Source organism: Styela clava, chromosome 13 (genome assembly GCF_964204865.1).
Source record: "Styela clava chromosome 13, kaStyClav1.hap1.2, whole genome shotgun sequence".
Classification (NCBI taxonomy): Eukaryota; Metazoa; Chordata; class Ascidiacea; order Stolidobranchia; family Styelidae; genus Styela; species Styela clava.
This window is the reverse complement of record NC_135262.1, coordinates 7,837,708-7,855,822: the sequence shown is the minus strand read 5'-3', so window position 1 is coordinate 7,855,822 and position 18,115 is coordinate 7,837,708. Positions and strand designations below refer to the sequence as shown.

The following is an 18,115-nucleotide window of genomic DNA, read 5'->3' as shown; positions in this document are numbered from 1 at the left end:
ATCATACAAATTTCGAATTTTGAGGCGGTTCTGTTACAAAAAGTCATGTAATGCTAACCGGTTCGCTGATCTCATAACATTTTAATTCTGTAAGACGATTCTATAGAACCGGTGCGAACCGCTGAATCCCACTACTGGTTGTAGGTCATTAATGCGCTTCTTGGTCTTATTATAGTGTTAACACGATTTAATCTTAAAGCACGGAAACTTTTAAAGCGATTGGTCCAGTAATCGAAGAAAAAAGCTTTTTTTTCTGTGACAAAGAATAACAACAACAACACAGGAGGGCTATGCTCAAATATATAGACACGTTTACCGATTCCAAGACAAGCAAAGACATCAGTTATAACAGTGATTGCAAGCCCCGCCTTTACGAGACAGTTACGAGTTGTTTCTTGTTTCACAGTCACCGCGCAGTGATCAAAAGAACATGAGGAGGAGTGCCAGCATATGCGTCCGCAGAACGTTCGCTGACGTCATAGCAAACAAAAACTAATACCACAGAGCTAACAGAAATATTTGAAATGAATAAAAGTAATACCCTTCTAGAGAAAAATTCCATCTTCAACCAATGACAATTTTGAATAAATTGGTCCGGTAATCAAAGATAAAAGCGTTTTTTCAAGATTTCCACTAGGTGACCTATTCTGTGTCAAAAACAACATAATATTGAAATGATCGGTATGTCCACTAATGTTATGCTGAAGTAGATTTGAATTGGTTTGTATAATATGTGAATTGTTATGTTCTCTGACATCTACCTCATTTACATCAGCAATCAAGATCGATGTATACCCGAGTTTGAACAATCATAGAAACAAATCCCGGAGCGCACATAGCCATCACGTCCAAAACTGGATTAATTTAAATAAGTTATCTGATAACTTTGGAAAAATTGCTTTTAATCTCAAAATTTCAGTGTTGCTATATCCCCAATAAATGACAAAATTAGTATACATCTAATGAGTGTTTTATTACACTGAAACAAAACTTGAAGCAAACTACATTGTAATATCTGTATTTTCCACAATCCAGTTCACGTAGCGAGATACACGCGTGTATACCCCAGGAAATCTGTCTAACGCACATCCAATTCCCCAAGATACAATACCGGAAACAGTGTTGCCACATAAAGCTGGGCCGCCAGAATCTCCCTGTAAAATTTAAATAAAGTCTGTCAGTATATCGTGTGTGGCGGAAAGAGAATGCCATCTTATGCGTTACTAACGCGACGTCACTCAAATATTAATTAAAAGTAAACAGCGAGGATATTGCGCTTTGTTTAGACTTGGCCAAGTAACCTTGCGTTTGGCTCGTATCGGTGTTTTTGCTAAATTGTTGTAGTTTTTTATTGGAACCAGCGGGCCAATAGATTTCGGATTTTCAATATATTTTTGATGAACTCTTGAGTATAACTCTATCAGAATCTCGGCACAATTCTCATAACATTTGATCAGAAGTAATTATGACGTTGTGATGACCATATTATTCATTCAGGCGTGGTGTCCATATATTTGAGTGTTGCTATTTTGTTTTTAATTGGTATTTTTCGTGCCGCTGTATAGTTGCGCCGTTCAAGCCTGTGATTACTTATCGATCTTGATCTTGTACGTTGATAGGTATTTGTCTGTTTGTTTGTGTGTCTGTTAGATACACGCAATATCCCACGAAGGCGAAGTTGAATCTGCTCCAATTTTTACATGTGCATTCATCATATCTCGGAAGCCTATCGATTTTGGATGAATTAGGTCGTATAATTGGCGAGTTATTGATTAATTAGTGATGGGACACGCGGTGTCGCTATTAAGCCAAAGCGAAAGATATACGCCGCTAGATCGATAAGTTGGCGGTCTCTGATCGCTATCTCGTTGAAATGTTTATTCGATCTGTATTGCCAATGTATGAGTGGATCAATAACTATACTCTGATTATTTCAAAAAGATATGAAAATATTGGCAATATTGGAACGTGATATTTAGAATACCTCCTTATTACAAATATTAGTGTATATTATATAATTTTCAGGGTGTCTCCAAAATGTCGTGTCCCACTTGTCCCACGTGTCATACTTGCCCACTTGTCCCACGTGTCCCACTTATCCCTCTTGTACCACGTGGTACAGTGGGACACGTGGAACAAGTAGGACACGTGGTACAAGTGGGACACGTACACGTGGGACACGACATTTTGGAGACACCGTAATTTACAAATCAAATCGATAAATATTTTATATAAACCTGACACGAATCTTTTCCGGGAGCTTCAAGGCACATCATTCCAGTCGTAATTGAGCCGGTGTAAGGAATGTTACATTCCGCATTTGGAACGACGTATACGGTCACCTCTTGTAGATATTTTGACACAGCTGTAACAATATAGAATTATTAATTGAAAAGTTATAAATATTTTATCCCTTTATATACATTTCATTGAAAGACTTTAATTTCGCGTAGTATTGATTCGAGGGTATAAATAAGAACTGGAAAACCACACATTTAATTTATACTTATTTTAACAAGGTTCAATGTTGTTGAGTCGAGTTTTTTTTTAAATTATATGATAAAAAAAAACAGTGGAAATACCGAAATACATTATTGGGTGTATTTTTACGATTCACTACATTATGTGCATGAAGCAAAAACTCTTACTCACTTCCTCCTGATGAGGTAGTTCCCCATCCACTAACAATGCAAGGAGATCCGTATTCAGGTAGGTCAAGTCCTTCATAGTGCATAGGAAGGGCAGCGACTTGAACAGAATTGGAAAGTAAAACGGTTCCGTGCGTTTTCAGTACCATAACGTCATTGTCGGTAGTACCGGAGTTGTATTCTGGATGGGCAATTTGATCTGCTATTTCATGTATATGAACTCCTTCATGAAGCCCGTCGTAATAACCAAATGCTAACTTCCAAGTACTCCATTCGTTTGGTCTATTGAATAAAAATTGTACGAAAAAGTAAAATATATCGTTATTGACGTGGATTATTCAGTAAAACATTAAAGATACCTAAATCTTTTGCTGTCGTTAACAAGCGTGTATTCTGATAATCCGGAATAATGTGTGTGTTCATTACCTTTATTTTTTTTCTAATAATCAAACCTCTGCGATTTTGAAAATCCGGAGATATACTTTCAATATACCACACATATTTATTATAAAATACCACAACTTTCTTTCACCGTGATAAAAATCGACTTCAGAAAAACATAAAATTGTTATTCCAGTTGCCTTTATAGATTTCTCTTTCCGTAGACTTTACAAATCTTTTCATAAGTTATTTGTTTATCATAATTTGCGTTTTCAACTTTTTGTATTTCATTTTCATATTTTTCCATCCAAAATAAAACATAGGATATGAAGCACACAGACTACTTAAACGGCATCCAGAAATCTGCATTTATAATGCTTGTATTCGCATAAAAAAAATGTACATACAAACGAGCGACTCGCATTTCAGATTAAATGTTTGTTTAATTTGTGGGCTCTTGCAGAACTGACTACGTAAGATGAATAAATATTGTCAATTACCTTCCTTGACAATGGGCAGCAGACATAACCCAATTTTGATGGATAAGTGTTCCCCCACATCGAATGCTACCTGTCTCATACTGGAGTCGTACTTGGTATGAGATTGGTCCTCTCGCGTCTGTCCCCCCAACAATCTTGTCAGCATGAGTGGCTAAAAAGAAAGTAATATGAATTTATACAGCAGCATTCCGTGGTAACACTTTTACAGAAAAATATTCTCAAAAGAGCTGAAGTGATCTAATTATGAGTAAACTACATTTTGGAACTGTAATCGGTGAAAAACAACGCTATTTGAAAAATATATTTCCTACCTGAAATTAAGAACATAAACACAGCAAAAATTTTCATGACTATACTTCTGCAATGCAACGTAATGATCTATTGCAAAAAATTATTAAAAGCAAGCGCGCAGTCGACTACACTAAGCTGCTAGAAATTAAGATAACATCCACAAATATGCCAACCAAGGGCCGAAATGGAATTTATCTTTTGTGACGCAAATGGATGTTTGTAGCATGAGAATTGACATATGTTGATATATGTAAGACAAAAATACAAATTTTTGCCAAACATAGTTAGAATTACATAATCTATATACAGTATATAACCAAACAAAAACACCGTGACGTCAATTAATTTGAGTACAACAAATACTTCAGGCAAACAAAAAAGGTATATTTAAGTAGGCTATATTATGTGAACTCGATGGCCTAGTGCAGTAATGGCAAACATTTTTGCTGAATGGTTTAATTAATCTTTGAGAAACTTGTTGTTGCATCTTCTCGTCAGATTGGATTATGATCCGCTTAAATATTATTTTATCTTTGTCGTAATTCGGGGCACCTAAAAATACTACGGGTGACACGTGGGTCAGAGCTGTTCGTCATCACAGGCCTTGTGTTTTAGTAGGTTGGGCGGCGCTCCGGAGGTATTATTCCCAAGATGACGCACAACCTAGGGTCGAAATTGCGACTAAATTGGTCGTCATAGTAATCTCTGTCTTACATCGGCGACTGTCGGTTGGAAATTTGTCTACCAACTGTCGACAAACAAGCGGACAGGCCTTGTGGAACGCATGGAGTTTTCGTTACCCGTTAAATATCGTAAACCAGGGGTCGGCAACCTACGGCCTTGGAGTAATATAATCCGGCCCGCGACGCTTCACTGAATTATAAGTATTATAACACCCGTTTTGACGATTATATTCCTTAGACTGAATTATATTATAACCAAACAAGTACATAATTCACAATTACTCGTTTAATGAGCCTATAATTTAATTATAATTAGACAAATGGCAACAAAACGCAGAAAAGTTGATGCTAAGTGCAAAGGGTCCAATGGCGCAGAAAATATTCAAATGGAATATTTTGAGATGCAATGAGGAAATAAATCTAAATTCTATTCGAGAGATGTATCACTGTTGATTTTTATTATAAAAAGTATTATCCGTTTGGTTTTCAACTTTCAAAAAATATGTGCGGCCCGCTAATGACTTGCAACCCTCAATTTTGGCCCGAGAGCGGCAAAAGGTTGCTGAATCCTGTCGTAAACCGTCGGCCTAATTTTTTTAATTGTAAACTTTACAGCAAGCTTTTTAATTTTACCATGGGTGAATGTTTTGGAAATCATCCATCAATTTTAGCTTCTAATTTCTTGGTATTTCGCGATAATGTAGCGTCAATAATGTATATCATTCTTATATAGACTGCAGATTCCACACGCCAAGTTTAGTAATAGGTTAAATAACCCGTACCCTAACTATTGTTAACTTACGTTCTGAAAATTAACGATTCTGTTCAGCCCCACAAGCTACGCACTTAGTTACTAAACACCAGTATTTTATTATCAGTCGCGTTCCTCAGAGGTCACGATCGCGAGAACATGATGTTTGAATAGGAGAACGCAGAATTTTCTCAAAATACACTAAATTTATCAAAGACTCGACGTGACTGGAGTAATCTCAATAAAATGACTCGGACTCACACTCAATTAATCGCTAGTAAGACGTAGCCCAATGATTCGACTCGAAATCGAACTCGAATTTGACTGGGATGACACGTGACTTGCGACTCGGGCTTTTTGAACCTCTACCCAATACTGGTACGCAGTTTTTCATCACGCAGTCGTGATGTTGCAATGCCCCGTCGACAAACTGCAGTATTGTTTCCACTCATTTTTATTAAAAATTGTTATCAGAACTATTTATGTTATTAAATATGACAAAAAAAGTTTTGCGTACACCCGTATTCGATAATCCATGTTTGAAGTGATCCCCGTGAAAATTTGAATATGCATACCAAATAGAAGAGCTATTTTCGAAAGCACGGATCCCGTCCAGATGAATTAGAAAGACAAATCGTAAAAAAAGTTGTCCGAGAATTCTATGCTCGTTCCAGGGGGGAGACTTTATGTTTGTCAATAATGACGCAATTACATAGCAAACTAAACGTTTTTTGATAGAGATTGGGTAACGGATTACAATGGAAGTCGCATAAACCACCGGTACGACGGTTCGTCGTTGGACTTAAGTATTTCTTGCATTTGAGCATTGCTTTCTTGTTCTCTATGTAACCCCATTCAAGAGCATCAGAGGCATTATATTTTTCATATTCGAGTTTATTAAATTAACTTTTATTGGTATACAATCTTATTAGTTTTCAATTGAAAATAAACCAATTAAAACGGTGCTGGAAAACTCGTTTTAGTATGCAGTTGGCAATGGTCCAGTTTGCTGCAAGATCCAGTCGACATACTTGGAGACACGAGTGTATACGCCGGGATAACGACTATCAGCACATCCAACTCCCCAAGAGACGATTCCCTCCAGTCTGCCTCCACAAAACGCCGGTCCACCAGAATCACCCTATTGGTTGAAATATAATAATAATGAATACTGATTCAACAAATATAATAGTTAATCCGCAAACAGTTTGACATACCCTTAAACCAAAAAGTAAATTCGGCCACTATTTCATACTTACCAGTTATCTTATCCAGAATGTAATACAAAAATACTAATTTAAAAAAAATACTGCGCGTGAATAAATGAAAAGTTTTGTCTGGATCAAAGTTTGGAGGAATGTGAGATGTTTTGAATTCCTCGAAAAACGACGCTTTGAAAACAGTTCTGGTCTGAATGATATTTTGCAGGATTTTTTAATGCAAGAGGTCATTCAATATATAATATTTTATATATTCAATTATTTGATGAAGTTAAATCGAACCCTTATGTTTCGATTCAAAAATTGGTCAGATACTTTGGTATGTTATAATTGCTATACATCAAAAGCCTTCCTGAGCGCTTGTGATTCAGATGCCTTTTTTTTTACCTCGAACAGCAAAACATATTGCACACACAGACTTCGGATATACGTTTAAACCATTACTAAGCATCAGAAATATTAAATTAGTTTTACCTGGCAGGCATCTTTGCCGCTGTCGGCCAAGCACATCATTCCGGAAGTCACACCGCCGTATCTGGAGTATTTATTGCTACAATCCTCATTGCTGACAACGTACACGGTAACCTCAAGTAAATTTGGTGATGTGTCTATAACAAAGCAAGTAAACATGAAGTTATTCTAAACAATCAATCCTATGTACTATTCATTTGCATTCGAAGAAGCTTTAATTTAAGGCAAACGTTTTTATGAGAAATGCAGTAATCAGAATTTTTTTTATTTGAATGGAAGTAAAAATCATGAAATCGCACTTACCTCCGTCAGCTTTTGTTGTTCCCCAACCGCTCACTTTGCATGGACTACCGATTGCAGGACTGGTGAGGGAACTGGATTGTTCTGGAAGAAGAGCGTAGTACACAACGCTCGGGTTTGACAAGTCAACAGCAGAATCTATTTTCAATACCATAACGTCGTTATCTACAGTTTGCGAGTTGTAATCCGGATTCCAGGTTTGTTGAATGACTGTGCGAGTGACACCTATCGTTGTAGGATTGTAGTAGCCGAAATGAAGAACCCAGCTCTCCCAGGTTTGTCTGAATTTTTTTAATTATATATTTACGGCACGTTATTGTATCCTAAATCACCTCAGCTTAATTCTGGATTTTTATTGTAATGCGTAACGCAGAAAATCGCTTCATATACCAAGGTAACGATGTTTATATGACTAATATTGCCCCAAATTCAAGCCGAATGTTACGAGAATTGAGTGCGCCAGTTGAATATAAAAATAAGAAAATTTAGAATAAAATATCGAATCCCGAAGCTATCAAAAATTAGAAGTAGTAGCGTTCTGGGAACTCCAAACACCGATAAATTAAAATAACTTGTTTCATAAGGTAAGGGGAGACGCGACTTTTCACGTCATGGACAACAAAAATTTATCAAGTCGTGAGATCACCGCAATCAATAAATGTATTTTCACAGTAAAAAAAGGACAACTTACAGGAGTCCTTTGCAGTGGGCGGCGCTCAACACCCATTGGTTGGATATCAGAGTTCCTCCGCATCGAATGCCTCCCGTATCATAAGCAATTCTTACTTGATAGGAAATGGGGCCACCCACTTCTGATCCCCCCACAATCTTGTCAGCATTTGCCACTAAAAGCAATTAACATGGCTCATGTAACGGTAAAGTATCATTGAAGAAACTACGTGAACCCAGGTTTCTGCTTTTTCATTCCAGAAATATTGATATTATCGTTGTTGGCAACTTTGAGAACCGTTATAACCAATATTCAACAACAATAAAAAACTAACTCAAAATTGACCCTTCAACTAATTGAGTGGAAAAAATTCATCATTGTGAGCTCGAGAGATTTACATTCTTATTATCAAATGTCGAGAGTTCGAAATTTTAAGAAATGACGTCATCGAATGGTATAACGTCATTGTGATGTTGATATCGTGCAGTTTTGACATGCAGGTATCTCTGTCATGTCAAGCATTATATTAGATTCGGATAGGAAGAATAGTTCTGCATTTGCCAGTTAGTGAAGAACGTTATAAAATCAGAAATCGTCATTAAAATTTAGACACTTACCACCAAGTGTGAGTAAAAAGGCAATGAAGAGCTTCATGGTTCTTTTAATTTCGTTTTCTAATACAGAGTTCGAAATAATGATTTTCATTGCAATATCAGGTGGTTTATATACATTTTAGCAACTCCACGCTGGCGTAAGTTTACGAATTATCTGCGTCATAGCTATAATTGAACGTATGAGAACTAGCAGGTGTAGAATCGTTCCCGTGGAAAGATCGTCCAGTGTTCTTCAAACTGTTTTCATTGGGACACACTTGGCAAGGCCAAATATATTCGAGACCCTCGGGAATTAAAATAAAGTAATATTTAATAATACAACGAAACTTTAAAATAAAATAATAAAATTGACAATATCTTTAATAAGACCCGAGTGCTTTCATATTTTTGAACAAAACCTCTAAACTTGGCTCTATTTCCGTGATGGTGTGTCTCAGTTAGAGCGAAGTTTTTCTTGTTCTTAAAAATATGTAGGAAAATACATTGGCATTTTGGGGGTTTGTATCAAATATGATAATTAACAACTATTACTTATAATACAAGAGGCGAACACAAAATCGCATTGTTTTTTTTTCTTGGACATATTTTAAATTTAGTGTTGAGTATTAATTTCAGCTTACAATTAATGAAGGTTTTTTGTTCACCGATGGTGTTGTATACTTCAGAGTCTTTTGAAAAGATTGTATACGATACCTTTTTAATTATTATTCCTAAAGCAAGGAGTAGCAAGGACAACGATGTAAATTTATAGTAAAACTGATGCCTGCATCGCTTCATATCGCATAGCTTTTATTCATCCCCGACAAATATTTGTTTGAAAATTTGTTCCAATTGAAAACATCGCGTGCTTAACACTCATATTGATAAAATGACTAATGACATAATTCAGGACTAAAAGTGATCGCCTATGTACACAATTCGCTTGTTATGGCTAACCTAATACTATTTCTATTCCGATGTTCCAAATTTAGTCGTCTTTTACGTCATCAGTCGTGAACACGAAAACAGCTGGTATTGATATTGTAAAAAGAAAACTGTTACCGTGAACAGTTCACCCACTGATAACGTTTCGGTACTCCCGTAGTGTGTGTACCAGGTTAGGGTTTGGCCATAATTTTATTCCGATTTTCCTTATTTTAGTTCTATTACGAATTCGGGAACTGTCTGTGTTATACACACTGCCCATAGGTTTCAGTCCCTTTACACGACGGTTTGTTTGCCCAATTTATTGCATCCACATTGATCTTTATCCTACGATGCCAATCTAATTTTGAGTTCAACGCTCTAACCAATATAGCCTACAGTTGGATGGTGTTAGTAATACATAACACATCATGAATGAATATTTAATAAATGCAATAAATATTCGGGATCACATGAAGTTTAATCCATTTTATATTGTTCAATAACACACAAAGCATTGCCGCACCAGGTACGTCCTTTGTTTGCGCCAAATCACTTCTCGTTCAATGAAGTTTGCAAACATTAAATCCTCGGATGTTTGCTTTCTTCGTAAATCGGCAAGCGCATTCATGAATGATTGAAAATAAAGTAAAGCCGGTGAGTTCTTTATACGCAGATTAGAAAGAGGACTCTATACACACAAATCTAGATGAGAAATAAAAATTAGAAGAATAGCCATATGTATTACAAAATTTAACGCGATTTTACTTCTTTGAAATGCTTTTATAACATAACAAAACATTTCAGATAGCTTTTCAGATATTTTTGATACGACTGACAAGTTTAAAATCATGGATAACAGTGGTTATGTAGGTGAATCCGGAGTTACTTCGTTTTCGTTGCCATCTCCTGATGATCATAGTGGAAATGTTCCGCCTTCGTCAGCTCATGAAGATCTCGAGGATGTTAAAGTCAAAATTGATAGCAGTAGATCTTCAAGTCTGTCCGCCAGCACTCTGGACAGCGACGGTCCATATGCAGGTACATTGTATCGTGTAAATACACACCAGTGTGAATTGTTTCAATTATAGTTTATTTTGTTAGAACGCCAAAATCACAAAACAACTTAAGGGCTTTGCGCCACTTTTTGTCTGCAAACAAATGAGAGAAATTTGTTTCACGTTCAGCATGAACTTGCCAGTGTTTTATATCCTGTTTAAGGTAAAAGTTTGAGTGGATTGGAAAAGTCAAAACGCTAACCGTTACGACTTAGCGACTTGAATAAAATGATATTTCTACAATGTGCTGAAACAGCAGAGCAATGCTCAAATATATATTGACGCGAATGCCAAAACGAAATATTAATCAAATCATTTCCAGTAACGGTAGTCTTGCTTACCAAATACCTTCAGACATCGCTGAAATGCGATCGCGGAACCGCCACACGGTTTCGCAATTTTTAATTTTTATGACGTCAACACACAAAACTTTAGAGTCAAACACGAAAACCACAAAACACGTGTAGTCCAATATGCTACTAACTCTTGTAAAGCCAAACAATATCATACAATATCATAAATGATAACATTGCTTTTCATTTTAGGAATGCCCAAAGAAGTTTTGTTGCAGTACTCTCGTCAAGCGAAGTTCGTTTGGGCCCGCAACATCTTGACCGCCCTCGTTCTTTTGACAATTTTGACGTTGATAGCATTGGTGATAGCAGTAGTTGTTATATCGCCTCCTTGTCTTGAATTCTGGCAAACAAGTCCAATTTACCAAATATATCCGAAATCCTATCTAGATGCGGATGGTAATGATGGCTATGGCGACCTAAAAGGTAAGTTAATGCTTTGCTTGTAAAGCATCACTGTCAGATTTTGTTGTTCACAATTAGCAATTAATATTCATGGGGTAAACGTGGTGTAGGCATCTAATAATAGTTTTTGATGAGATTGTTTGGAGACTAGATAAAAACTATATAACATATCCGGGAAGTTGGAGGAGTATGTCCAAATTCAAATGGGCGTCAGTGGTTTCGCCTAGATATTAGGTTATACAGTAATATCTTTAGAACTTTGAAAAATACAAAACATTTGTGTATCAGCATATACAATACTTTTCACATGTTTTTTTAACATAATACACGCAGGCATCATTGAAAAGCTCGACTATCTCAATGACGATCTGGGAGTGAAAGTTCTGTGGTTGAATCCCGTATACGCATCTCCTCAAGTTGACAATGGATACGACATAAGTGACTTTAGAGACATATACCCAGAATTTGGCACAATGGAGGATATGGACAATCTGATAATTGAAATGCATAACAGAGGTATCAATAACATATGATTTCTAGCTAGTTCTCTCTCTCACAAATTATTTTGGCCTCAATCCCATCGATTTCTATTTGAGTACTTTCTTCACAATGGACTTCAATTTCCTAAAATAGGATTAGAAAATTGAATATTTAGAGGGAAAAATAAACATGACTTGGAAGCCGACGGAACGGCGTAACCGCGTGCGAATCACGTTCAGGTTAAAAGTCTATGAGAATATTTACGAGATTCAAATCATTGCCACACATGAATTCTGAAAAACTAGCTATAAGCTCAATCAACTATGTATATATATATATATATATATAAATATAAATTTTTTTTTGTAGGAATGAAGTTACTTATGGATTTTGTTCCAAATCATTCAAGTGACAAACATAAATGGTTTTTAGCTAGTTCGAACACCAGTCATCCAGACCATGAGATATATAGAGATTACTATGTTTGGGTTGACGGGGACAAGGATGTTCTTCCGAATAATTGGGTAATTCATTTCATAAAATCGTATCCCTGCGGAATAAAAACGATTTCTATGGTCCGGTTACTGTTGTCATCAGTCATCATAAGTTGGGGGTTTTGAACTGGTTCCTAATCAAAATGACCATTGTTTAACTTTAACCTAAGCCACACACGCCCGCTCAGGCTATATTAAGTCAAATTGATATTGCCGAACGGGCTACATTCCGATTCTAACCCTTTACGTACAATTGGCTGTATTTATACAGGGAAAGGGTCTTTCAGTGAATTACAGTTCATTAGTGGTTTAACAGTAAAAAAAAATATCAAAAACAACGACACCAAAAACATAGAGACCGGGATACAGTAGCAAATTAAACTGCATAGGAACTTAAATCTAATAGAGCGATTCACCATCAAGTTATTACCACATGAATCAAATAATTCCGAAATACTAATTCTCAGTTGTCCATGCAGTTTATTCAGTAAAAGAACATGAAAATTGGAAATAATATTTTCACAGGTTAGTGAGTTCAACAATGCTTCAGGATGGACGTGGAATGACGATCGGAAACAATTCTATTTCCATGGATTTTTTCCTGAGCAGCCTGACCTGAATTTACGAAATCCAGATGTCAGAAATGAGATTAAGGTTTTGAAACACTTATTCAAAATTTTATGACAATCATTAATTTAAAACTTGGATTATAGCTTGGCACCGATTGATGTTTTTTTTCTCCATTTAAAAAATATTTTTTCGGGGATGGTATTTCCTGAATATGGTATAAAAGATGGGAATATTAGCTACTGTTTACAAACTTTACACCAATTGCATTGGATTATTCATTCTAAACTCGATTATACCTATTACCTAGTATTCTAGAAAATCTAGTATTCGAAAGTTAAGTGAAACGAGTTCAAAATACAGATAATTTCGTAACGAACATTTGGAAAAAAAAGAGTGGTATTTGACAATCAGTTCGCTCGTAGACCTTTGGTGTAAAATGTGGTATCAACTAGACCGAATTAAATCATATAGGCAGGGATTCCATACCGTCCTTATTTCTAAGATTTGTCCTTATTTTTGACTAATTTTTAGCTTGCGGCCTTATTTTTGGCTTGCGTATCCCTATTTTGTCTTAATTGGACTTCATAAAGGAAGCTTTGTGTTGTTTGTTTTATCGCCAAAGCTTTATTGTGGCATCATAAAAGCAACACAATCTTATTTGGAACACAAAGAAGCAAGGCACAGATAAGCATGAAGCATTGTTAGTGTGGCGATCCTTGAGTTTTATCGTGGTGGTGGTTATTTTAGCCCAAATTTAAAAATGAGCAAATGTAAAAACGTTTTTCGTGATGAGTACGGGAAAGAAAAACGAAGCTTGAAGGGTGAGTGCTTCGCATACTGTGGCGTCTTTAATTGTGACATTAACCTGGAGGCCATAGGAAAACCAGCTATTTCTGCTCACAATGCAGAAATTTTTCCAGTCGTCCTTATTTTGGGTTCCAGATCGATGGAATCCCTGCATATAGGCATATGTCATGCAATACGAAATTCTTCTGCCTAGCTAGAGCATTGCATTTCCTTTTCGAAGTTGGCAAAATATAGTTTCAGACAGTAATATTGCGAGCCTTTTGTTCGTATATGGCATTTAAGATGTTTTATTTAATTAATTTCTTGATTTGTTCCTTGCAAGGATATCTTACGCTTCTGGTTGGAAAAAGGAGTCGATGGATTCCGCTGTGATGCGGTAGCTTTTATGTTTGAAGCAGAGCATTTACGAGACAACCCTGTACCCGACCCAAGTCAGAACGTAAGTGGCGTTTTATAGAAGTAAATTCACGATAGTAACGAGATGGAAACAGTTGTATTCCGGAATGAGATTTGGTTTTGAATCAGATCGTATTAAGGAAGATTCAACTTGAGTTTAAAGTCCGACGAAAAATTTGTTCAAAGCCGCCAACAGAACGGATACGCCGTCAATTATAATCGCTCTTTGAGCGTTTATAATTGTAAACTATACCTGGTCTATTTACTTGTCTTTTACAAATATTTGCTCTGAGGTATGACACATACCTATTCAGGGTGCGTTTCATTGCGATTTGAATAGGTGGATATCGTATGAGTTTTCAAAAGATTCCGTGACAAACATACTCATATTTGTGGTACGCCAGGCACAATTCGTTAAATATTAACGCGACATACGTAGGTAAAGCTTGCTTAACTTTAACGTGTAAAATAAACTTGTATTTAGACGTATTAAATTCGTTTCGAAAATAACGTCTGATTAACTTTCATGCAGAAGCCATAAAAACTTTTTATCTTTTTTAAACATAGCCTTGGTGATTCTGTTTTGTTATCGCTATATGTGCGTCAATATCCAATATTTTTAGTCACAAAAAGTTTACTTAAACGCTGTTCGCTGTTAAAGTTTTATATTAATACCATCATGGGAAAGTATTTAAATATACCAGCAGTTTATTAAATAGACGGGGCTGCTTGTACAGTGCTTTGTATAACGTGAAACATTATTTGGACATGGCTTTTTTTAAATAAAATATAGGAAATTTATATATATTAAAAACACTGAAAGGTGGAAAATTTAATTTCAACAAAATTGTTACTTTAAAATGATCATAATTTTTTTTAAATTTGCCAAAACCTTTTATTTTACTGGGGAAGATTATGTCAAATTACACGATTGTAGAATGCCCTATTACCTAATAGTTCTCGCATCAATCAGTGTAATTTATCTCAAGATAAAACACTTTGTGAACATGATCAAATGGATATTTTTTTCAATTGCAATATATTATTCTCTATGTGTTTTCTCACTTCGCTCTAAACTGAACTCGATGATTCAACAACTACTTGTAGTGTGTCACTGCCTAAAGATTTGAAATATTTTACCCTATATGGCTGCTATTATTAGATACCGCAATTAAAGGTAATTATTTGACGAAATGCGATTTCCTGCGTACAGGTAACAAAGGACAATATATACCCCGATTACACGCAGAATTATCAAGGTGTTCATGATATTATTGCCGAGTGGAGAGCGCTTTTGGATGAATACAGCACTGAGCCTGGTGTATACCGGTATGTACACTTATTACTGCATTGCCTGAAACAAGTTGGTTGTGGTTCTGAAATTACTTTATATAAATATAAAATACTCGGGTTTACTTAATTCTTCGATTCTCGCCTTCTATTATTAAACTCCCGAAAAATAGTATGAAAACAAACTTTTTACAGGAAATTTACGTTTCGTTATTATCCCAAAACATGTCTCATAAGCAGAGTAAAGTCATGCGCTTACATCAAAATCCCAGTGTACACTACACTATCATACAAACTCATAATCGTCGTTAGACTTTAGCAATGAACTTACTGAAGAATGAAATTACTTCACTTGCAATCGCAGATTTATGGAAATTGAAGTTTATGCTGACATCCAAACGACTATGAGATACTATGGCACGCAATTCGTAAGAGAAGGAGATTTCCCAATGAATTTCGAGCTGATAAAGGCTGATCCTGCAACGGATTGGACTGCTGCTAAAATGAAAGGCAATATTTTGTCATGGATGGAAAATATGCCGGAAGGGAAATGGGCCAACTGGGTGGTGGGTCTTCCTAATAACATTGTTGTAATTTTCTCATATTGTGTGAAAATCTGATTCAAGATAGAGCTTTCTTTTTTTCTTATTGCAGATGAGCAACCATGACAATTCTCGACTGCCAAGTAGAGTTGGAAATAATCTAGCACGGTGTGCAGCGCTCATGATCATGACATTACCGGGTACACCTGGATTGTACTACGGAGACGAAATAGGAATGGAAGATAACGACATACCAGATATGAAGGTTTGATTCACAACATACGGTAAACGATCGTCGAAGCAATATAAATGTGTGTCAACAACACTTCACTCGCTTCCAGTCAAAACCTAAATTTTCATTGCAAAAATATTTGTATGTATAAGACATAAGCAAAAGTATGTATAAATGAATTTCTGGCAAAGTTGACACAATTGTGACACATCTGGTATGTCACGTATATTAGGTATATCAAATTTTCTATATTTTAGGATTTTCGTGATCCTGAAAGAACACCAATGCAATGGTCGAATACCAAAAACGCTGGGTTTTGTGGGAACTGTACCCCGTGGCTACCGGTGAATGAAAACTACAAAACTGGTATTACAGTAGAGGTGAGACTTCTACACAAACCTCTAATACGTGAAAAATAATGAAAATATATATTCTAATATGTAAGAACTCTGAAATTTTCATCTGCATTTATTCAAAAATATTCAAATTTTCAATCTTAATTCTCCCGCCTTTTATCCGTGTAGGATCAACTTGGAACGAAAAATTCAATGTTAGAAATGTATAAGCAGCTGATCTCACTCAGAACAGATATCGTCTATCAACGTGGATATTTGTGCGTCTTGGAAGTGATTGAAAACACTCTCATGTAAGTATTTAACTTGCAACTGTGAGAGTGTTGTTATTTTGTATTGATAGTCTGCCTAGTCCAGGGTCGTCCAACCCTTGGCCCCGCGGGCCATATGTGGCCCGCCGAAGGTTTCCGAAGCCTTTCGGCAAAAAAGGTTGGACAACCCTGGTCTAGTCTTTCTGCAAACTCGATGCTTTCAAGTTCTACCGTACAAATGGGTATTCCGGAAGTATGTGAACCAAGATGGCGGACACCGGAGCGTATTATGTGTACCAGGTAAGGGTTCGACCATAATTTAAGGTACAAATACTACGGGAGTTACTTGACTATTCCCCGAACTCGTAATAGAACTAAAATAGGGAAAATTGGAATAAAATGATGGCCTTGCCCTAACCTGGTACACATACTACGTTCCGGTGTCCGACAACTTGGTTCATATACTTTGGGAGTACACATACTTGACTTCGTCTCCATATATTTGAACATTGCTATCTTGTTAACCTGCTCATGATGGGTTAAATTGTCAGTTATTGTTTTCTTTGCTTAGTTTCTGACGGAGAACAAAAATGTGATAACCAAAGTTCTTCAACTGTTACGCTAAAGATATATTTATTTTATACATATCCTTTGTATTTTGTTAAGATTCGTTCGAGATCTGCCTGGACTGGGTCCTAAAATGGTTTTGATCAATTTTGACTCTGGTGCGGGAACGACTTCATTTAACCTGAAATCTACGTACGCTGATTTGTCGGCAGAAGGTAAAGTTGAATTTTCAACTGACATTGGAAACCCTGATGAAATGGATTTCTCGAATGTAGTTCTGAAGGCGGGTACGGGAGTAATAGTTCGTTTCAGCACAAATAAACCTTTTCATAGCAGCGACTCGTGTTTCATCAATTTGAAAGTCTGCTACAATAGAGGGCTTGGCATTGTTCAAACTTGCTAAATGTTTAAATAGTAAGCTGAAATGTATCATGCTGTAATTTATTCATTGACAAATTGTTATATTTTTTGATTGAAGTCATTAGGCGTATATAGATATTATACACCCATTGTAGTTCATAAATATGTGATGTAATCCTATGTAGTGTACTCAAAACACCTATTTCGTAATTAATGATGTTCTATTGAAATATACCACGAAATAAAATCAATTATATCAGCCAGTGCATTTTTTGTTCTTTACTATTAAAAACAACATGTTGTAGCTATAATAAGCCAGGGATATCCATCGTGTATCTGCATCTGCAGTACATAAGGGAATTCATCACTGAACGACTTGAAAAAGTAATGGAAAAAATCTCCCTCTGTTTCGCAACTTGCCAACGATATGAATTATTACATCACGCATTACAAAATTGAAATGCATTACGCCTTACTTCTGACTTTTCCAAATATATGCGTCTCGAAGCATCTGATAAAATGAAC

General features: G+C 36.1%; 3 protein-coding genes across 3 annotated transcripts; 1 reads left to right on the top strand and 2 right to left on the bottom strand.

Moving 5' to 3' along the window:
- Nucleotides 1-1,001: 1,001 nt before the first annotated feature.
- LOC120333127 (trypsin-like) lies at nucleotides 1,002-3,877 on the bottom strand. The gene is made up of 5 exons (XM_039400477.2): nucleotides 3,841-3,877; nucleotides 3,530-3,680; nucleotides 2,653-2,930; nucleotides 2,238-2,365; nucleotides 1,002-1,154 (listed from the first exon to the last, which is right to left on the bottom strand). The coding sequence occupies exons 1-5, from the start codon at nucleotides 3,875-3,877 to the stop codon at nucleotides 1,002-1,004; spliced, it is 747 nt and encodes a 248-aa protein (XP_039256411.1).
- A 2,270-nt stretch (nucleotides 3,878-6,147) lies between these two features.
- On the bottom strand, nucleotides 6,148-8,671 carry LOC120333128 (trypsin-like). The gene is made up of 5 exons (XM_039400478.2): nucleotides 8,533-8,671; nucleotides 7,937-8,090; nucleotides 7,249-7,526; nucleotides 6,949-7,082; nucleotides 6,148-6,395 (listed from the first exon to the last, which is right to left on the bottom strand). Exons 1-5 carry the CDS (start codon nucleotides 8,618-8,620, stop codon nucleotides 6,234-6,236), a joined length of 816 nt encoding a protein of 271 aa, XP_039256412.1. The 5' UTR covers nucleotides 8,621-8,671; the 3' UTR covers nucleotides 6,148-6,233.
- Nucleotides 8,672-10,194: 1,523 nt separating this feature from the next.
- On the top strand, nucleotides 10,195-18,107 carry LOC120332765 (amino acid transporter heavy chain SLC3A1-like). Its single transcript, XM_039400081.2, has 12 exons — nucleotides 10,195-10,473; nucleotides 11,036-11,269; nucleotides 11,582-11,764; nucleotides 12,098-12,252; nucleotides 12,748-12,876; nucleotides 13,922-14,038; nucleotides 15,209-15,324; nucleotides 15,650-15,851; nucleotides 15,940-16,092; nucleotides 16,317-16,439; nucleotides 16,584-16,705; nucleotides 17,330-18,107. Exons 1-12 carry the CDS (start codon nucleotides 10,284-10,286, stop codon nucleotides 17,631-17,633), a joined length of 2,028 nt encoding a protein of 675 aa, XP_039256015.2. The 5' UTR covers nucleotides 10,195-10,283; the 3' UTR covers nucleotides 17,634-18,107.
- Nucleotides 18,108-18,115: the final 8 nt, after the last annotated feature.